Raw genomic sequence first — 22940 nt, 5'->3', positions numbered from 1 at the left:
CTCTGCTGATTGGTTGCGGCCGCCAGCCGACCGCGACCAATCAGCGAGATTGGCGTCTAATTTAAACAGCGCTATGATCTCCCGACGGCAAGTGTGAATGGAGGACCGAGGAGCGGCGCCGCCGGTCGGGATGCTTCTGCTGCAAGCAGCCGCTCATCTCCCAGCTGCTCGCAGCGGAAGTACCCGCACAGGCAGCGCCACTCCCCGGTCCTCACTAATACGACGCTGATTGGTTGCGGCCGCCGGCCCCGACCAATCATCGATATGGGCGGCAAATTTAAACCCCGCTCTGCTGATTGGTCGCAGTGGCTGGCCCCGACCAATCAGCGATTTTGGTGGCAAATTGAAACACCGCTCTGCTGATTGGTCGCTACAGCCAGCCACGACCAATCAGCGATTTTGGCGCAAAATTTAAACAATGCTCTGCTGATGGGTCGCGGACGGCAGACGCGACCAATCAGCAAGATTGGCGCCAAATTTAAACAATGCTCTGCTAATTGGTAGCAGTCGTCGGCCGCGATCAATCAGCAGTATTGGCGCAAAATTTAAACCCCGCTCTGCTGATTGGTTGCGACCGCCGGGCGTGACCAATCAGCGATTTTGGCACCAAATGTAAACCCCGCTCTGCTGATTGGTCGCGGTGGCCGGCTGCGACCAATCAGCAATTTTGGTGCCAAATTTAAACAACGCTCTGCTGATTGGTCGCGGTCGCCGGCCGCGACCAATCAGCAGTATTGGCGCCAAATTTAAATCTCGCTGTGCTGATTAGTCGCAACCACCGGCCGTGACCAATCAGCTATATTGGTGCCATATTTAAACACCGCTCTGCTCATTGGTCGCGGTTACCGGTCACGAATAACCAGCATTATTGGCGACAAATTTAAACACCGCTCTGCTGATTGGTCGCGGCCGTGACCAATCACCATTATTCACGTAAAAATTAATTCATCGCACACTCATAGGAAGTTTTGCTTTTTAGTGCCAATTTATTTATACAAATGAAATGTAGAAAAAATAACAGTGGTGAAGGCGACAATAGGTAGACGTTTATTTATACAAATGAAATGTAGAAAAAATAACAGTGGTGAAGGCGACAATAGGTAGACGTTTCGGCCGAAACGTCTACCTATTGTCGCCTTCACCACTGTTATTTTTTCTACATTTCATTTGTATAAATAAATTGGCACTAAAAAGCAAAACTTCCTATGAGTGTGCGATGAATTAATTTTTACGTGATTTGAAGACATTTCCAGTCCATTGCATCTGCACCTCAACTCTATTTGACAGTGTGCTTGCTAATTTTCTATTTACAATCACCATTATTGGCGCCAAATTTAAATACCGCTCTGCTGATTGGTCGCTCCCGCCGGCCGCAAACAATCAGCATTATTGCCGCCAAATTTAAACCCCGCTCTGCTGATGGGTCGCGTTCGCTGGCCGCGACCAATCAGCATTATTGGCGCCAAATTTAAACCCTGCTCTGCTGATTAGTCGCGACCGCCGGCCGTGACCAATTTGCGATATAGGCGCCAAATTTTAACACCGCTTTGCTGATTGGTCACGGTTGCCGGCCTCGACCAATCAGCGATTTTGGCGCCAAATGTAAACACCGCTCTGCTGCTTGCGCCTGGTCGGCCGCATACCTATTCTAGAATACCCGATGCGTTAGAATCGGGCCACCATCTAGTTTAAATGATAATTGGCCATCAGAGCTGTTTTTTCAAGTTCAGACCATCATAATCTTATCTTATTTTTTTATTCCTTGTCTGTAATTTATTGACATTTTCAGATTTTATGTATTTCATTGGGTATTTTGATAATAAAATTTATTTTATCTCTAGTCGTGTTTGGTGGACCTCTCCTTTTGTAGGTTTTTCTTAGTGCCAATAGGTCTCCTTGTTATTGTCTAGGGCCTTATAGGCTTATATATTCTTTACATGAACTGATGCAAACACTCAAAAAAACCTGTGAAATTCCAGATTGTGAGGTAATAAAACACGAAAATTTACAAGTGGGTGAAAGACTTTTGCAAGTCACTGTACATCATGCAGCTCTCAGATTGCACAGCAAAAATCTGCTGACATATTCCCTTTAAATGTTTCGCCATGTTAGTGTTTTTTCAAATTTGCAGAATGTCACTTATTTTAGCATTTGGCAGCATGTTCATCCATTCAAATGAATGGGGTAAAAATTTGCAAATTTTCCAATGTGTTTTTACTGTGGAAGAAATCTGCTACAAATATCCAACATGTGCACATAAACTATAGAGTTTAGGTTCATTTTCATTGCAAGATAATCATGAATAAGCGTAGATAAAAATGCTCGTTTCATGATTATCTTAATGTGAAAAGATCATCGTTCTCAGCAATGCATCTTCCTGTGTAATCAGGACTTGAGATGCTGAGAACCATGACCTCCATTCAGTTTCTATTGCAGTTGGTCAACCTTTTTTATGGTGATCAGACAACTAACTATGTTGGGAAGATAAGAATCAGATGTTTCAACTCTAAACCATCAGATCCTTTTATTCTTCAGGCAGATAAACTGCTGTCAAGTGAGTCTGGCTACAGGTTACTTACTACTCCATATAGAGAAGACTTGAACTTTCAGCCAAGTCAAGTGTTAAAGGATGTTAAAGGTTTTGTTTGGTTTAGAAGAACAGTTTTCCTATCCCCTATTTAAGGTATTTTAAACTGTAAATGAGGGTCCCAATTTAGGGAATTTGAAAACATTTTTTTTTAAGGGATTTGGCCAAAGCATGCATTTGAGATTATTGGATTCAAAGAACACTAATGCATCATGGCACAATGCAATGCATCATTTCCCATATTTCCCATGTGGTTGAGTAGGAGGGAACTTAAACACTTCCAAATGGTTAACCAACAGATTGCAGCTGATCACTGTGATCTCAAGAGTTTCACACCCCATCATGAAAGGAGTTGTATAGGATTTAAAAAAAAATGACTATTCAGCTTCCTTCCAGAAACAGTGCCACACTTTCTCATAGGTTGTGACTAACGATACTGCAACTCTCCCCTTTTCACAGTCCATGGTGTGGCAGGTTAATACATTTGTTCAGTTTATTGGAGGCAGCCTTTTAATAATGATACTCTCTTAATGCTTTCTTCACAGGGAACAGACTGAAAATATTTTAATTGCACCTACAAATTCACCTTTGGGATACCCCACATATGGAGTCCATGTTTTACCACTCAACACAATTAACCTGCCAGGTGACCTTTCAATATCCACTAAAATACACTGGGTTATGTCCACGGCCTTGAGTCTTAGTAGCATAATGACTGGTACATGAGACTGACAGATATCTGTCAGTTTGCGGTACCAGTCATTACATTGCTAAGACTATAGGCTGTAGATGAGGTCTTGGACAGAACAAAACGTGGTCATTCTTACTATGTATTTCGCATGTTGGCAGTTAAATGACACTCTCCAGTTGCAAATGTCATTGTGCTGTGGTTTTTATCTTACTGTAATTATTGGAATATTCCATACCAATGAGCAAAAGCAACCTATTCACTAGTGCCACCATACCTTATCTATTATACTGCTGAGCTCTGCCCCATATAAATAGTCATTACCAGGAGCATAACTGGAACATTAAAGTTAGGTCTGAAAATATTTGAATAGTGACACAAGTTTTGATATTTTAGCTGTTCACCAAAATATATTCAAGATACAGTTATATAATCAATATGGGCTTAAAGTGCAGACTCTCAGCTTTATAGCAGACTCTCAGCTTTATATTTGAGAATATTCACATCCTAGGCCTTGTAGAAAAGTAGTTGTAATCCCTAAACGTTTCACATTATATTTTTGTTCAAACCCTTTAATTAAAACTGAAATTCTTCACTTTAATAGCATCTAAGTTAGTTCATTTTAAATAAACAGTGGCATGCAGTGCACAAATCATGAAGATACGGTTACTGTCCAAATATTTCTGGACCTAACTGTACAGTAGAAATGCTGTAGTTTCACATGTCCTGTATAATGGTATGGGTATGCTGGGATTTGTGTTCAAAAGAGATGGTCTGGGAAGAGTGTGGTTAAGGGAGGCTCTTTAAAGGGACTCTGTCGGCACAGAATGACTGTTCAAACTAAGTACTGCCGCAAAGTGCATCATGGCAGGGCCAATTATTTATATACACCTTCCCTCCTGCTTGTTTTCCTTCAATCTCCACCCCTCTTTGATTGACAGCTCTGGCTTCATAGAGGCAGAGAAGGGCGGAGATAGATACAAACCAAGCGGGCGGAAGGTTTATATAAATGATTGGCCACACCATGATGTACACCTGTACTTGGTTTGAACATTTCATTCTATGCTGACAGAGTCCCTTTAAGGAACTACTCCAGCATTTTCTTTTTAATTTCACCACTGGAGTGGTGTCTCTAATTTAAATTCCCTGCTACTAGTAATATACTTACCACCTGCCGACTTCCTTCTTTTCTTGACGCAGCTCCGGTTGTCTTCTGCAGTCTGTGATCTGCCAGATCGCTCGAGTGTTTGCTGGGTGAGCCCACAGTCACTAGTCAATGTAAGTCTATGAGAACCAGAACCAGGCCAGAACGAGGATCTCATAGTCTTACATTGACAGCCGGTAAGTAATCTGTTGCGGTCAGAAGATTACTAGTGATGAGCGAACGTGCTCGCCACTGCTCGGTACTCACCCGAGCATCTCACTGTTCGAGATGCTCGGAGCTCGACCAGTATTTCTGGGTTGCTCGGGCAGGTGCTTGAGTCTCCTCCTTGCATGTTTGCCGCTCTTTAGAGAGCCAATGAACATGCAGGGATTGTCTGCCATGCAATCTAATGTCGTAGCCATGTTGGTTGTGGGCATTACAGTGATTGGCTGGCTGCACAGCATCATCAGGTGTATATAAGACCGGGCGCTGCCATGCTTGTCACAGTCTACCCCGGAATCAGGCAGAGTAGGGAGAGCTACTACTGCGTCAGGGAGAGATTTGCTTCTTCATAGTCAGTATAGGTGTGACACCCCAGGGGTCTGGTTGCCACAGTGATAGAGATATTACGTCTGAGAGCAGGTGGGAGGTCCTTTGGTCAGGGATCCTGTGCATGCCACACCTCCTGCCCAGTCTTGGGAGGGGAAGGACTTCCCCTATATAAACCTGGGGCTGAGGCAGGGTAGGGAGTTCTGAGAGGAGAAGACAGGGAGCAGAGCTGCTCTATGGGCTCTGCTCCACAGGCAGGCCCTGTCCAGGGGCCTGAGCCTGGAGTCAAGGAGAGTAGAGACAAGAAACAGCAGAAGCAATACTACTACGAGTCAGGGGCTGGCAGCTGCAGAGCTCGGCCTGACTGAGAAGCTTTCTTACCGGACCCGGCGTCCGAGGCTGTGGGGACTAACTCTTACCCAGCAGCAGAAGCCGACCGGCAGGGGATTTCAGGTCCTCTGGCCCAGAAACCCGAAGGCACGGTCACACGCGTGGGACCAGCACCGCCATCGTGGAGCGGAAGCCATTAGAAGGCCCCGAGTCACTGGCCATACGGGTGAGCACCACACGGTACACTCAGGGACGTGGGCTACTTATATCCGCTTCTAGCAAGGTAGCCAGAAGAGTACAGTCAGTTTGGGAGGCCTACAACTCCGCCTGGCCAGGGGAGATCCCATCTGCTCAAGGACTGACCAGGCCCCGTTCACTAGCAAGTACTCCGGGAGGGTCTATCGTTGTTACCAGTAAAGACCCTGAATTACACCGCACCGTCTCTGAGTGGTTCCTGCTACCCCCATCATCCACATCTGCTGCCCTGAGGCCATACCCCTCCCGTTGGGGGTTATACTATCTACGCTGCACCATCCATCCACCGGCCTCAGCGGACTGTCTTGCAGCGGCAGCTCCATAGCTGCATTCAACGGGTGGCGTAGTCGTCCTACATCTACCGCTGTTACATCGCCGCTCAGTTTGACTCCCTGGGCACGGACCGGGTCACCGCCACGAGACTACAACCCTCAAGAGATCCGGCTCCGGGTAAGCTCCCGCGTGCGCAACGCAGCGCGACACAGGCCCAGGGGCGCGTCAACTTTGGCGTAGTCGGCAGGATTTCGTGCCCGCAACCACCGGGTACTGCGTGCCTGAAAAAGAGACTTTTAAAACTTACCATCCGTGAAGTTTTCCCGCCATCGGTGAAGATTCCCGCCATCCGGCGCCATTTTCAGCCTTCTTCCCGCCATCTGTGAAGATTCCCGCCATCCGGCGCCATCTTCAACATTCTTCCCGCCATCCGTGGAGTTTTCCCGCCGTTGGACGCCATCTTGAGGACGCCGCGCGGGAAGAAGAGGGGCGTGGACTCCGAAAGCGCGCGAGAACTGAAGCCCCGCCTCACGTCCGGACGTTGCGTAAGGTCCTGGAAGGAGCCCAGCAGACGCCGACGTCACAGGAGCGCGACGGAAGGTCCTCAACCCTGACGATCCACTGCGGAGCCGCGGCCTACGGAAGAGGGTCATCGCAAGGTAGGCCACGGTCCACTAGGGGGGAGGAGGACACCAGGAACGGACAGCAAGATGGCGGACCGGCAGCAGACTAAGCTGCCCAGCATCGGCAGTGCCCCAGTCGTCGCCGGCCCCGACCAGCGCCGGGAGAAGACGCGTGACGCAGGAGCGGTCGCGGGAGCAGGTAAGAGGAGTCTCCCTGTCCCGGACGCTGCCAGCGTCAGCCTGCTCCCGGGCCCCCTGGTGGAGCCGCTGACCCCGGGCGCTGCGAACACCGACCTGCTCCAGCCCCCGCAACAAGCCCTGCGGCCGAGCCCTCCAGCCCTGGGCACCGCCACCACCAGCCCGCGCCCAGGCCCAAAGTCGCACTCTCTGACCCCGGGCGTCATCAACGGCGACCCTCTCCAGGCCCGGTCGCAAGGCCTAGTGAACCAGGGCGCCGCTGTTCCAACAGTGCCCTCTATTTCCAAAGCACCCCCGGCCTGGTCGCAAGGCCGAGTACCCCCGGGCGCTGCCGCCCCTACGGCGCCCTCAACCTCCACAGTGCCACCCCTGGGCGCAGATCTTTTCGCACAACATGCCAGCCCGGACGGGCACCGCGGACGTGATCTCTATCCGGGTGATGTGGTTACCTTCACCCGGCATAAGGGTGCCAAAGGACTGTACGCCCTCCATGTACACCGTCTGACTGAGGAGGAGCTGCAGTACTACCAATACGAGGAAGGCCAAGAGGACCCGGACGGGTCTGAAGCCTACACACAAGAAGGAGCAGGAGGATGCCGTTACTGAAGTACGGTAAAGTGGAACTGTACATAGTTACCCATAGGGGTACTTGTGTTGCTAATTAAAATATGGTCCCCGTTGGGACAAGTGTGAACTGTTCCCGTGTGTCCCCTATCCTTAACCAGGCTGAGGACTGTGAGCAGCCAATCCTTATCCCCACTGGCCGAGGACTGAGAGCGGCCATATTTTGTAAATATTATGTGTTTCCAGTTATTTATAGGAGTCCTTGGTGGATTTACCGGGAATCCTTTGTACAGTTAGTGGAGCGTAACCCAGGATGGACTAAAAGACTGTTAAGGACTCGGGGTAGGACAGACCCCTACCTGGTTACGTCTCCCTGTTTTGGTGAAATGGACACCTTGCTTTTCAAAACTGCACCCGGTTGCGGACACGCCGTAACCATCTTATGTGTTTTTCTTATTGTATTGTTATTGTTATACCTTGTTATGTTTTTCTAAAAAAAATATGTTTAGTCCCGGAGTACTAAATTTCACTACGGGGGAATGTGACACCCCAGGGGTCTGGTTGCCACAGTGATAGAGATATTACGTCTGAGAGCAGGTGGGAGGTCCTTTGGTCAGGGATCCTGTGCATGCCACACCTCCTGCCCAGTCTTGGGAGGGGAAGGACTTCCCCTATATAAACCTGGGGCTGAGGCAGGGTAGGGAGTTCTGAGAGGAGAAGACAGGGAGCAGAGCTGCTCTATGGGCTCTGCTCCACAGGCAGGCCCTGTCCAGGGGCCTGAGCCTGGAGTCAAGGAGAGTAGAGACAAGAAACAGCAGAAGCAATACTACTACGAGTCAGGGGCTGGCAGCTGCAGAGCTCGCCCTGACTGAGAAGCTTTCTTACCGGACCCGGCGTCCGAGGCTGTGGGGACTAACTCTTACCCAGCAGCAGAAGCCGACCGGCAGGGGATTTCAGGTCCTCTGGCCCAGAAACCCGAAGGCACGGTCACACGCGTGGGACCAGCACCGCCATCGTGGAGCGGAAGCCATTAGAAGGCCCCGAGTCACCGGCCATACGGGTGAGCACCACACGGTACACTCAGGGACGTGGGCTACTTATATCCGCTTCTAGCAAGGTAGCCAGAAGAGTACAGTCAGTTTGGGAGGCCTACAACTCCGCCTGGCCAGGGGAGATCCCATCTGCTCAAGGACTGACCAGGCCCCGTTCACTAGCAAGTACTCCGGGAGGGTCTATCGTTGTTACCAGTAAAGACCCTGAATTACACCGCACCGTCTCTGAGTGGTTCCTGCTACCCCCATCATCCACATCTGCTGCCCTGAGGCCATACCCCTCCCGTTGGGGGTTATACTATCTACGCTGCACCATCCATCCACCGGCCTCAGCGGACTGTCTTGCAGCGGCAGCTCCATAGCTGCATTCAATGGGTGGCGTAGTCGTCCTACATCTACCGCTGTTACATCGCCGCTCAGTTTGACTCCCTGGGCACGGACCGGGTCACCGCCACGAGACTACAACCCTCAAGAGATCCGGCTCCGGGTAAGCTCCCGCGTGCGCAACGCAGCGCGATACAGGCCCAGGGGCGCGTCATAGGTATTCCACAACATATATTTATATCCATCTCAACTAACAGTCCTTCTGAGAACTAATCCAACTGCATATATTCCGTGGTGATTGCAGGAATTAGGCAGGCAGGTAGTGTATGTGGCAGACTGCAGTGCATATAGTGCAAGCGGGTCCATTGAACATTCCTGCTGCTGCTGTTCTTACAGATATTTGTAGACATAGCCCCAGATATCAGGAGCCAGGGAATTTTTTTTTATGCTAATTCTGGTTATTTGCTTACAAAGCAATCCAGAGTACACCATTTTTCTGCTCCATTTGCTTGTTGGCACTTTCGAATACAGCCAGATCCTTTTCATATTACAGCGCTAAAAATCCAGAAATTTACAGTAAACGTGGAAAATATTGGCCTCCATTAAAATTTTGTTGCAGTGTGTCAGTGAAGTTATTGACACGAGGTCGCTGTGGAAAATAGTAACCTACATGCCAACTATTTAAAACTGTGGTTTTCCATCACACATATCACATATCACAGCGATTCAAATCCAGCCATTTGTAGTGAACGTGGAAAATATTGTTCTCCATTTAAAATGGGCAAGGTGCGTGGCAAGGGACGGGGAAGTAGACATGATGGTGTATGCAGACGACGAGGCCAAGGCCGTGGGTAAGCTGAAATTGTGCCACACAAACACCCACATCTTGTCGCTCTACCTTCCTGTCCCAATTAATAGGGAACCGCAGAACACCACTATTGAACAAAGAGCAGTGTCAAAAGATTATTGGTTGGATAGCAGATAATGCTTCCAGTCACTTAGCCACCACCACCACCCTGTCTTCCACATGGTCAAGTCTCAATAGCCGTGATTCTGGACTGCATATTCCTCACCCTGATCCTCCTTCCTCCCACCATGCCGACTGCCTGGAGATAACTTATCCCACACTTGGACACTCAGAAGAGCTGTTCACTTTTCCATTTATAGATTTGGGCCTCTCGCCCGGTCCACTTAAAGAGGGGCAAGAGGAGATCGCATGTAGAGATGCCCAAATATTTGAGCAGCCACGGTCACACGAAGGCAATGGTGGGAGACTGTCACAAGAGGTGGATAATGATGAGAAAACATTGCCAGAAAGTCAGGAGGAGGACCATGGTGCAGAATTGGAAGATGAGGTGGTGGACGATAAAGTCACTGACCCAACCTGGCAAGGTGACATGCAGAGCGAGGACAGCAGCACACAGGGGGAGGGAGGCATAGCACCACAACAGGCAAGAACAAGCAGTGTGGCGGCCGCAGACAGAAGGCAGTCAACCGTTCCACGTAACATCAACACGAAGGAAGTTGCCAGTACAACTGTTAGGCCTTCCCGAGTCTGGTTGTTTTTTAAAGACTCTGCCGATAACCCCAAAAAGGCAATTTGAACCACCTGTCAGGCCAGCATCAGCAGGGGTCGCAAAACTAACAGCCTGACCACCACCAGCATGATCAGGCACATGGCAGCAAAGCACCCGACTAAGTGGGCCGAACTCCAGGGTCCAGCAACAGTGTCTGCAGGTGACACCACTGCTTGTTCCGCTGTTGTGCGTGCACGCCAATCCCCTGTCCATGGCACATGCGAAGATGTCTCCCGCCCTGCACCTGTCGTTGAACACTCTCAACTAGCACCATCAGCAAGCACGTCCACGTCGTTGTCCCAGCTTAGCGTTCAGTTGTCCATACCCCAGTCTTTGGAATGCAAGCGCAAATACGCAGCTAACGCCCCACAGACCAAATTATAAATTCACACATTACGCGAATGCTTGCACTCAAAATGTTGCCTTTTAGGCTTGAGGAGACGGAAGCTTTCCGCAACCTGATGGCGGCAGCCGTCCCTTGGTACTCAGTCCCCAGCCGCCACTATTTCTTCCAGTGTGTCGTGCCCACAACAATGCAGTTACTGGGATAGTCCATCTAACCATGGACACGTGGACAAGTGCTTGGGGGCAGGGATGGAACATCCCGCTGATGGCACACTGGGTTAACATAGTGGAAGCTGGGACTCAGTCTAACCTAGGGACGGAACAAATCCTCCCGACACCGAGGATTGTGGGCCCTAGGTCAATCAGGGTTGCCCCCACATTCTCCAGCTCCAGCACCTCATCCTCCTCCTCCTCCTCTTCAGCCTCCATCTCCGAAATGACCACATCAATCACAAGCTGGAAGCACTGCAGCACTGCCTCGGTCAAGCGGCAACAGGCTGTGCTGAAGCTAATATGCTTAGGTGACAAACCGCACAATACTGAAGAGTTGTGGACAGCTCTGAAAGAGCAGGCAAATCTGTGGCTAACACCACTGAACCTACAGCCAGGCATGGTCGTGTGTGTCAATGGCGAGCTCACACATACCATGCCTGACCCATGTGCTTAACCTTGTAGTTCAGCGGTTTATCAAAACCTACCCAGATCTGCCAGATCTGCTTGACAAAGAACGCCACCTGTGTGCCCATTTTAGAAAGTCAGCTACAGCTTCCGCCACCCTAGCCGTGCTTCAGCAGCATTTGCAGCTTGCAGCTCACCGACTGGTGTGTGATGTCTTCACGCATTGGAATTCTACATTGCAGATGCTGTGAAGGATTTGTGAGCAGAAGAGGGCAGTTGTTGACTACCAGCATAAACAACGCCGTCAGTATTCAGGTGAGACTACACACATAAGACCTCAGGAGTGGACATGGATGTCAGACATCTGTACCATCCTCCAAAACTTTGAGGATTCCACCAAGATGGTGAACGGCAATGATGTCATAATTAGCATCACCGTCCCTCTTCTCTGTCTTCTGAAACGCTCTCTTCTCTCAGTTAAAGAGGATGCATTGCAGGCGAAGCATGATGAGATGGAGCAAGAAACCATACAGGGTGATTACACACAGCCCAGCTTCATCTCATCCCAATGTGCATTGGGTGACAATGAGGAAGAGGAAGAGGAGGAGGAAGAACAGAAGCTAGTTTCATGGGCTATAGATGGTACTACCTGCACAGCTGTCATACCGTCTGTTCAGTGTAGATGGCCAGAGGACAGAGAGGAGGAGGAGGAGGAGAGCATGGTTAGTCATCCTCTTGGTGAGGACACGGAAGTCTTGCCTGTTAGTAGTCTGGCACGCATGGCTGAGTTTATGTTATGCTGCCTTTCCCATGACCCTTGAATTCTCAAAATTTTGGCTGGTGACACTTCTAGACCCACGCTACAATGAGAACTTTATATCTCTTATTGCTGAGGCGGACATGTCTATAAAAATGGGGCTGTACCAGAAGGCCCTTTTTGCAAAACTATTAAAAAATTTCCCATCTGAAAACGCTGGCAGCAGAGGGCACACTTCGTTGGGCAACCAAGGAGTACAGGCGAGAGAGACACAACTTAAATCCAGCAGAGGCAGGTGAACACTGTCAAAGTTCTGGGAGAATTTTCTCAGGCCCTCCCATCGCACAAACCCTGAGGCGTGGGGTGCTCTCACAAGGAGTGCAAAGTTTGGGAAGATGCTGAGGGAGTACCTTGCCAACCGTACCAACGTCCTCCGTGATTACTCTGTGCCTTATAATTATTGGGTATCCAAGCTGGATACGTGGAATGAACTGGCTCTTTATGTCTTGGAGGTCCTGGCCTGCCCTGCCGCCAGCGTTTTATCACAGCGGGTTTTTAGTGCCGCTGGTGGAATTATAACTGATAAGCGCATCCGCCTTTCAACTGAAAATGCTGACAGGCTGACTCTTATAAAAATGAACAAGGGCTGGATTGGGCCAGACTTCTCAAGACCACCGAATGATAGCAGCGTAACATAAACTCAAATCCAGTGTCTTTTCTTGGGAGGTGTATTCCCATGCACCTTTTCACACCCAGACATGGGTATACGCTTTCTGATTTTGGCTATTTGCTCTTGTCCTCCTCCTTCTCCTCATCTTCCACCACCATATCACCAGGGTGACCGTGGTCCGTGATGCAACACCCGCATAATTTTTTTAAAGGGTGTTTATGATGCCCGTAAAAAAAATTTTTTTATACAGTATGTTCATGTATACCCCCTAGGGGTAAATGTTTGTCAGCCCATACACTTAGTGCATGGGCATTACAAGTATAGGAGGCCCGCTCCTTTCTAATGGGAACATTTTTTATGAGGCCCTCCTCCATGTCTCTTCCAAGGGGCATTGAAGTGCCTCCAAATTTTTGGCAACCCTTGCATTCACTGCATAGGTCAACACTCTGGGAGACCCACTTCCTAATAATGTGAACATTGTTTTCAGTGTTACGGATCCGGGTGGTGGAACCCCTGTGCTGCGGAGCAAGGAGGGACCAGAGGGGCGTAACTAGGTATCAACTCGGACTGACCAAGGTCGCACGGCGACTCAATCGACTCCGTGAACTAGGGAAGGACCGAATAGAGTGTCCAGGTGCGACTCTGGGCCTGTCCTTGTATGAGAGCAGGTGACTCCCACGGGTAACTGGCAGGAGCCTCCGGGTAGGCACGGCAGGTAACTGGTAGGAACCTCCAGGTAGGCTGACTGATAGGTACGGCAGGTGACTGGTACGTTCTCCGGGTAGGCAGGCAAGCCAGGCCCATAGACAAACTGTCGGGTTTGGATCGTAGGCAGACCAGTCAATTTTTGGCTACCCTTGCATTCACTGCATAGGTCAACACTATGGGAGACCCACTTCCTAATAATGGGAAAAAATTTTCATGAGACCCTCTACTTCTCTTCTAAGGGGCATTGGAGTGCCTCCAAATTTTTGGCAACCCTTGCATTCACTGCATAGGCAAACACAATGAGAGACCCACTTCCTAATAATGGGAACATTGTTTTCAGGAGGCCCTCCTCTAAGTTTCTTCAAAGGGGTATTGGGGTGCATCCAAATTTTGGGCAGCCCTGCCACTCACTGCATACGTAATAATAGTATAGGAGACCTACTATTTAATAATGGGAACAATAAAACATAGCCGGCTGATGGCACTCAAAGAATAGTGATGACCGACTTCTGGCCCTTTAAGAATAGTAAAGGCCGCCTGATGGCCCTATAAAAATAGGCTTCGTGACTTTCAGAGTCCCTCCTTCATAAATGAAACACGATGTGTCTGATGATATATCACACACCACATGGCCACATAAGGTTGTAAAATGTTAAAATAACATTTCCTGGTAAATGCATTTGTCACGGTTGAAAGCAATGCTAAAGTGAAAAACGCATCAAAAACGCTACGTGTGAACATAGCCCAAGGTGTGGAGAATTTTTGTTTTTGGTTATTTATTTTGCTTTATATATAAGTCATTACCCTGGAAAGGATGTTCCTTAACATATTTCCCAGGAAAATCCATTTTGGTTTAGTTTTGGTATGTTTTATTGTGAGTCCGTAAAAGTGGCGTAATACCTCTGACAACATTGTTGACAGAAGTGACCTGGGAGTCAAAAATGCTTCCATGGGTCTTCCCCATGCTGTCCCCATGTCATTTGAGCACTGTTCCCATCGATTTGGGCAATTTTTAGGCCCTCTGCAGACCGCCGGGTGGAGCCGCCTGTAAAATGCTTGAGTTTCCCATAGACTTACATTGGGCTCGTTGCTCGGGTCGATCACCCGAATATTCCAATGTGCTCAACCCGAGCATCGAGCATTTTAGTGCTCGCTCATCACTACCAAGGATCACTTATGATGGGTATACTTTTAGGCACCTGGGAGTCAGAGATTCTTCCAGGGGTCTTCCCCATGCTGTTGCCATGTCATTTGAGCACTGTTCCCATCCATTTGGGCAATTTTTTGGCCCTCTGCAGACAGCCAGGGGGAGCCGCCGGAAAAATGCTCGAGTTTCCCATAGACTTACATTGGGCTCGTTACTAGGACCGAGCACTCGAGCATTCCAATTTGCTCGACTCGAGCAATGAGTACCCAAGCATTTTAGTGCTCGCTCATCACTAAAGATTACGTATTGGGACCAGAGTGGCTCTGTGAAGAATAGAAGACGATGGTTGCTAAGTTTATTACTAGGGGCAGGAAACTTTAATTGGTGATACCACTCCAGCGATGAATTAAAAAAACTAAAAACGCTGTAGTGGTGCTGCAGGGTTGGAAGCCTCGGGACATGACCGCATTGTGCACAGGCCTAGGGTCTGTGTCCTTGTGGGTTCAGGCTATGAAACTGGCTTTAACTCAAAATCCATCAAATAAATCTTGAAATTTATTCACAAAATACCAGAAATCTTTCTGTATATTTCATCTATATAAAAAATGTAAAATGATGCAATATCAATTTGAATGATACAAAGTTATAATATACATGCATTTTATCTTTTTGTGTGTAACTTTTTTTTTCATATATACTGTATATATTTAATTATTCCAGGGCTTCAGATCAATGCTGATCTCCCACAATACAAGGTACAGTATCAAAAAACTTTCAATCTATAAAATACCCTGCCTAACAAGCCTTTTACACTGTTTGTTAACTAAACGGCCTCTCCCGGGCTAAAAGCCTACATTTTTTAAGGGCAGGTAGGCTTTTAGCCTGTGAGAGGCATGTTTGATAAATATTTGGTGTCATGTCCCATAAAAGAAAGGTCACGTTCCTGTGGCTTCATTTTATAACTACATTCCATATGGCAGTAATGCAGTTTAAATGTCATAGATATAATAAATACATCTTATCGCTGCTGCTGTATTGTTTTGTTTGTGTGTATATATAATATATATATAATAAAATATACGTGTGCCAGATCAATATTTATGTTATGCACTGATCAATTTAATATGTGATGATCTGGCACACTCCTTCAGTAGTGTGTGTGTGTGTATATGTTTATGCACTTTTATATGTGTATGTGCTCTAATTTAAACCTGATCCTCTATTGCACTTATGGGCCATTAAAACTTGGTTAAATGTATTGGAGTACTGTCTGCTTCTTTTGGATATCAATCTGTCCATCCATCCTCACATCCTTCTATCTGTCTGTTTTAAATATACAGGTGCATCTCACTAAATTAGAATATCATCAAAAAGTTAATTTATTTTAGTTCTTCAATATAAAAAGTGAAACTCATATATTATATAGAGTCATTACAAACAGGGTAATCTATTTCACGTGTTTATTTCTGCTAATGTTGATGATTATGGCTTACAGACAATGAAAACACAAAAGTCATTATCTCAGCAAATTAAATTAACAAAAAACACTTGCAAAGGCTTCCTAAGCATTTAAAAAGGTCCCTTAGTCTGTTTCAGTAGGCTCCACAATCATGGAGAAGACTTCTGACTTGACATATGTCCATAAGGCAGTCATTGACACACTCCACAAAGTCCCAGAGCTCCAATTTTCATTTGGAAAGCAAGGTCCCAGAGTCTGGAGGAAGAGTGGAGAGGCCACAATCCAAGCTGCTTGAGGTCTAGTGTGAAGTTTCCACAATCAGTGATGGTTTGGGGAGCCATGTCATCTGCTAGTGTAGGTCCACTGTGTTTTATCAAGACCAAAGTCAGTGCAGCCGTCTACCAGAAATTTTAGAGCACTTCATGCTTCCCTCTGCCGACAAGCTTTTTGGAGATGAAAATTTTATTCTCCAGCAGGACTTGGCACCTGTCCACACTGCCAAAAGTACCAATACCTGGTTTAAAACAACAGTATCACAGTGCTTGATTGGCCAGCAAACTCACCTTACCTTAACCTCCTGGAGAATCTATGGGGTATTGTCAAGAGGAAGATGAGAGACACCAGACCCAACAATGCAGACGAGCTGAAGGCTGCTATCAAAGCAACCTGGGCTTCCATAACACCTCCGCAGTGCCACAGACTGATCACCTCCATGCCACGCCGCATTGATGCAATAATTGATGCAAAAGGAGCCCCGACCAAGTATTGAGTGCGTTTACTGAACATACATTTCAGTAGGCCAACATTTCAGATTTTAAAAACATTTTTCAAGCTGTTGTTAAAACGTATTCTAATTTACTGAGATAATGACTTTTGTGTTTTCATTGGGTGTAAGCCATAATCATCAACATTAACAGAAATAGAACACTTGAAATAGATCACTCTGTTTGTAATGACTCTATGTAATATATGAGTTTCACTTTTTGTATTGAAGAACTGAAATAAATTAACTTTTTGATGATATTCTAATTTAGTGAGAAGCACCTGTAGTATCTATTGGAGATGGTCCCATTGGATTCAAACAATTTGTCATTCGATTCATGCGAATAGCCCAAAATACACCCGGCGGCATTTTAGACAAAATTTCATCAGCCAGTGAGAGCGCACAAACAAAGGTGTGGCCATCTTGGCTTCCCCATAATGCAGCTATCATATCACATAGTTTATGGTATAGCACAGCCAATTATGTGGGTATATTAGTGCCTGTGTAAAGGCTGAGGCAGGGAAAGCTGCAGCCATTTTAGGGTTTTACAACATAGACACTTGACCACAGCTCCACATGGCTAACAGTGGAGAATATGCACTTTGAAGGAAAAAAAATATATATATATATACAGTATATCACACAAAGATCCGTTATAAGCTCTTGGGAGACAAATTATATATATAATAAAATATATATATAGTACAGACCAAAAGTTTGGACACACCTTCTCATTTAAAGATTTTTCTGTATTTTCATGACTATGAAAATTGTACATTCACACTGAAGGCATCAGAACTATGAATTAACACATGTGGAATTATATACTTATCAAAAAAGTGTGAAACAACTGAAAATATGTCTTATATTCGAGGTTCTTCAAAGTAGCCACCTTTTGCTTTGATGACTACTTTGCACACTCTTGGCATTCTCTTGATGAGCTTCAAGAGGTAGTCACCGGAAATGGTGTGCCCTGTCAGGTTTAAAAGTGGGATTTCTTGCCTTATAAATGGGGTTGGGACCATCAGTTGTGTTGTGCAGAAGTCTGGTGGATAGACAGCTGATAGTCCTACTGAATAGACTGTTAGAATTTGTATCATGGCAAGAAAAAAGCAGCTAAGTAAAGAAAAATGAGTGGCCATCATTACTTTAAGAAATGAAGGTCAGTCAGTCCGAAAAATTGGGCAAACTTTGAAAGTGTCCCCAAGTGCAGTTGCAAAAACCATCAAGCGATACAAAGAAACTGGCTCACATGAGGACCGCCCCAGGAAAGGAAGACCAAGAGTCACCTCTGCTTTTGAGGATAAGTTTATCCGAGTCACCAGCCTCAGAAATCGCAGGTTAACAGCAGCTCAGATTAGAGACCAGGTCTATGCCACACAGAGTGCTAGCAGCAGACACATCTCTACAACAACTGTTAAGAGGAGACTTTGTGCTGCAGGCCTTCATGGTAAAATAGCTGATTGGAAACCACTGCTAAGGACAGGCAACAAGCAGAAGAGACTTGTTTGGGCTAAAGAACACAAGGAATGGACATTAGACCAGTGGAAATCTGTGCTTTGGTCTGATGAGTCCAAATTTGAGATCTTTGGTTCCAATCATCATGTCTTTGTGCGATGCAGAAAAGGTTAACGGATGGACTCTACATGCCTGGTTCCCACCGTGAAGCATGGAGGAGGAGGTGTGATGGTGTGGGGGTGCTTTGCTGGTGACACTGTTGGGGATTTATTCAAAATTGAAGGCATACTGAACCAGCTTGGCTACCACAGCATCTTGCAGCGGCATGCTATTCCATCCGGTTTGCGTTTAGTTGGGCCATCATTTATTTTTCAACAGGACAATGACCCCAAACACACCTCCAGGCTGTGTAAGGGCTATTTGACCAAGAAGGAGAGTGATGGGGTACTACGCCAGATGACCTGGACTCCACAGTCACCAGACCTGATCCCAATCGAGATGGTTTGGGGTGAGCTGGACCGCAGAGTGAAGGCAAAAGGGCCAACAAGTGCTAAGCATCTCTGGGAACTCCTTCAAGATTGTTGGAAGACCATTTCCGGTGACTACCTCTTGAAGCTCATCAAGAGAATGCCAAGAGTATGCAAAGCAGTCATCAAAGCAAAAGGTGGCTACTTTGAAGAACCTAGAATATAAGACATATTTTCAGTTGTTTCACACTTTTTTGTTAAGTATATAATTCCACATGTGTTAATTCATAGTTTTGATGCCTTCAGTGTGAATGTACAATTTTCATAGTCATGAAAATACAGAAAAATCTTTAGATAAGAAGGTGTGTCCAAACTTTTGGTCTGTACTATATATATATATATATATATATATATATATATATTTATATATATATATATATATATATATATATAAACACTCTCCATTGCTGCTGTATGGAACATAATTATAAAATGCAGGTATTTAGTAGTGATGAGCGAATCTGTTCGCCACTGCTTGGTACTCGCCCGATCATCACGGTGCTTCACAAGCTCGGCGAGTATTTCCAGGTTGCTCAGGGGGGAGCTCGGGTTCCCGCCCTGCATGTTTGGCGCTCTTTAGAGAACCAATGAACATGTAGGGAGTGCTTGCCACACACTGTAATGCCATAGCCATGTTGGTTGTGGGCATTACAATGATTGGCTGGCCGCACAGCATCATCAGGTCTATATAAGACCTGGCGCCGCTATGCTCGTCACAGTCTACCCCGGAATCAGGCAGATTAGGGAGAGCTGCTGCTGAGTCAGGGAGAGATTTTCTTGTTTAGAGTTAGTATAGGTAATCCACAGCATCTCTATATATCCATCTGAACTAACAGTCCCTCTGAGGACTAATCCAGCTGCATATATTCAGTGGTGACAGCAGGAGTTAGGAGTTAGGCAGGCAGGGTATGTTGCAGACTGCAGTACATATAGTGCAAGAGGGTCCATTGAACATCCTGTTAGTATAGGTATTCCACAACATATATATATATATATATATATATATATATATATATATATATATATATATATATATATATACATCTGAAGTAACAGTCCTTCTGACAACTAATCCAGCTGCATATATACAGTGGTGATAGCAGGAGTTAGGCAGGCAGGCAGTGTATGTGGCAGATTGCAGTGCATATAGTGCAAGAGGGTCCATAGTACAATCCTGCTGCTGCTGTTCTTACAGATATTTGTAGACATAGCCCCAGATATCAGGGGTCAGGGCTAGTGTTGAGCCACCCCCTAGTGTTCGAGTTCGGTTCGGTTCATCGAACACCCGTATGTTCGCCGAACTGTTCATCGAACTGTTCGTCGAACACCTTCGAACACCGTTAAAACCAATGGCAGGCAAACAAAAACACATAGAAAACACCTTCAAAGGTGTCCAAAAGCTGATAAACTGCTCAGAAGACACAACTAACACATGGAAAAGTGACAAGTACATATAGTCATGCGAAAAGAAAAGAGGTGGAGGAGTAAAAGGAGGGGGAGACACAGATATAGGCATGTCATGCCCTTCTAAAACCAAAAAAGTGCAAAGCCGACACGGCCAGTCCGTTCCTGCCCGTGCGACCTCCGTGTCGCCGGGTTTGTGCCAGAGCCGCAGTGGACCCTGACGGCCAGCCCCCATCTCTCCCCATACTGGTGCCTGTCCGCTGGTGGGTCGAGCGAGCCCCTCTGAGGTGGAGGCAGGTCTAATCTTTTTAATTTAAATTGTTTCTCTAATTTGAATGAGTACACTTTAAATCCTTTTACAAGGATCTATTGGAGGGCAAGTCTCATGCCAGCAGCCGCATAATTCCAGCTCCAGTAGCGTCCACTAAAGCTGCTGCAGTTAAAAAGCTTTTATAAGGATCGAGCTCGGCGGTCCACCGCAAGGCGTCCTACCGCCAGTCCCAGCCCCTATGCCTTGGGGTGCCTCCCCGATGCTCTTCACTGAGTGTCCCGGGGGCCCAAACCATTTCCTTTGAAAAAATTAAGTGTCCAAACTACAGGTGGTGTAGCTTGCTTAACAGCTGGGATAATCCGCTGACTAGCAGACACTGCTACTAGGCACAAAGTATTTCCTGGGCTAGATGCAGTTAAAAATTTGTAATTAGATACTCTCGTTGGATGCTGAGAAAGCATTCCATAGAGTCTCCTGGCACGCCATATATTATTCTCTTAAAAAGCTTGGGGTAGGGGTCTAGTGGACCCTTTTATAGCCAAAATCACGACCCTGTATCGCAATACGTCACCTAGGCTGAAGATAAATGGAACATTTTCATCACCTTTCATAATCACCAATGGGACAAGGCAGGGATGTCCACTGTCCCCTCTCTTATTCATGCTAGTGACGGAGCACCTGCTCTCATCAATTCGCCATAACCCCAATATTAGGTGGATTGAGGTGGGAGGCACCGAGTACAAGTGCTCTGCATTTGCTGATGATGTCCTAGTATATATCACTCAATCACATATATCCATCCCTGTTGTTATGGCTGAAATAGATCACTTTGTTACATGGTCAAATTTTAAAATCAATGCAGCGAAGTCTGAGGCCCTCGATGTCTCCTTCCCTAAATCCATACAGGATTCCATCCAGTCCAACTTTCCCTTTGCCTGGCCCTCACAGGGTATCAAATACTCAGGAATTCGTATTCATAGAGACCTCTCCCGTCTATGTTATCTTAATTTTGGGCCCTTTATTGAACAACTCCATACAGACCACGGTTGGCAAGTTAGAACTGTAAGATTCACTACGTGAACCACTGGTGTTTTGTGGAAAAGCACATATACACTGTGTTCCAAATTATTATGCAAAAAGTGTTTAGGAGTGATAAGGTAAGAATTATTTTGTTTGTCAGTTAAACTCACTGATGGTGATGTGTGTCAGGGCTCTTTATATCACTGTAAGCAATTGCAGACACCTGTGCTAATTAGTTTGGCAGGTGTGTCCAATGAAAGGCAAGGCTACTTAAGAAGGCTGTCCCACATTATTAAGCAGCCTACATTTTCTGCCAAAATGGGAAAGAAAAAGGATGTGTCGGCTGCTGAGAAGCCACAAATTGTGGAGTGTTTAGGTCAAGGCATGACTACAATCAACATTGCCAAGACACTTCATCCTGATCATAGCACAATCAAGAAGTATGTAGCTGATTCACAGTACACACGTGTGCGTGCTGATAAGGGAAAATTGAGGACTCTTTCCTACAGGCAATTACGTCAGATTAAAAGAGCAGCGGCAAAAAAGCCTTGTCATAGCAGCAGACAAGTTTTTGAAGCTGCTGGTGCCTCCAACGTCCCAGGAACAACAAGATGTAGAGTCCTTCAGAGGTTTGCAGCTGTGTGTAAGCCATCCTGTCGACCTCCTCTATCCACTGCACACAAGCAGAAACGGCTCCAGTGGGCCAAACAATACATGAAGACTGACTTCAAAACTGTTTTGTTCACCGATGAGTGCCGTGCAACGCTCGATGGTCCAGATGGATGGAGTGGAGGATGGCTGGTTGATGGACACCCCATGCAAACATGGCTACGGCGCCAACAAGGAGGAGGTGGAGTAATGTTTTGGGCTGGAATCATGGGGAGAGAGATTGTCGGCCCCTTTAGGATCCCTGAAGGGGTAAAGATGAACTCCATAATGTATATGGAGTTTCTCAAACAGCACTTCCTGCCATGGTTCAAGAAGAAGAACCGTGTATTCCGCAGCAAGATCATTTTCATGCATGATAATGCACCGTCTCATGCTGCACATAACACATCTGCATCTCTGGCTGATATGGGCATAAAAGGGGACAAACTTATGGTGTGACCCCCATGCTCCCCTGACCTCAACCCCATTCAGAACCTCTGGAGCATCATCAAAAGGAGTGTCTATGATGGCGGGAGGCAGTTCACATCTAAGCAACAGCTGTGGGAGGGTATTCTGTCCTCATGCAAAACAAGTGAAGCAGAAACCATCCAAAACCTGACAAATTCAATGGACGAGAGAGTTCAGAAGCTCCTTTCGAACAAGGGGTCCTATGTGCAAATGTAACATCACCTAGAATAAAGTTTTGAGTTGAAAACTGTTTGATTTCAGTTTCTAATAACCTGCTAATGCTTATAATTTCAAAAATGACCATTTTTTTGTTCTTTATTAAAATGAAAATGTTGATCGAAGAGTGTGGGGGATCTAAGAGTGTGGCAACCCAGTAGTCAGGATTATTTCGAATTCTGACAATCTGAGGGTCATGTTGCAGGTAGTGCAGCAAGAAGGCACTCATGTGTCTTGCTCATCTAGGAGCCCCAAAATTATTTTCCGGGCTAGATGCAGCTAAAAATTAATATTAAT

The 22940-nt window shown here is 46.5% G+C and overlaps 1 protein-coding gene across 1 annotated transcript in view; it reads left to right on the top strand.

Moving 5' to 3' along the window:
- The window catches only part of B4GALNT2 (beta-1,4-N-acetyl-galactosaminyltransferase 2 (SID blood group)), a 322537-nt gene that overhangs the window by 129828 nt on the left and 169769 nt on the right, over window positions 1-22940 (top strand). Inside the window, exons 3-4 of the mRNA XM_073681079.1 lie at window positions 3133-3233; window positions 15130-15164. Coding sequence (XP_073537180.1) covers window positions 3133-3233; window positions 15130-15164 — 136 coding nt within the window. The remainder of the gene's footprint in view (window positions 1-3132; window positions 3234-15129; window positions 15165-22940) is intronic.

Source organism: Phyllobates terribilis, unplaced genomic scaffold (assembly GCF_046119375.1).
Source record: "Phyllobates terribilis strain yellow unplaced genomic scaffold, ASM4611937v1 Scaffold_5__5_contigs__length_657084704, whole genome shotgun sequence".
NCBI lineage: Eukaryota > Metazoa > Chordata > Amphibia > Anura > Dendrobatidae > Phyllobates > Phyllobates terribilis.
This window is presented reverse-complemented; position numbering and strand designations above follow the sequence as displayed.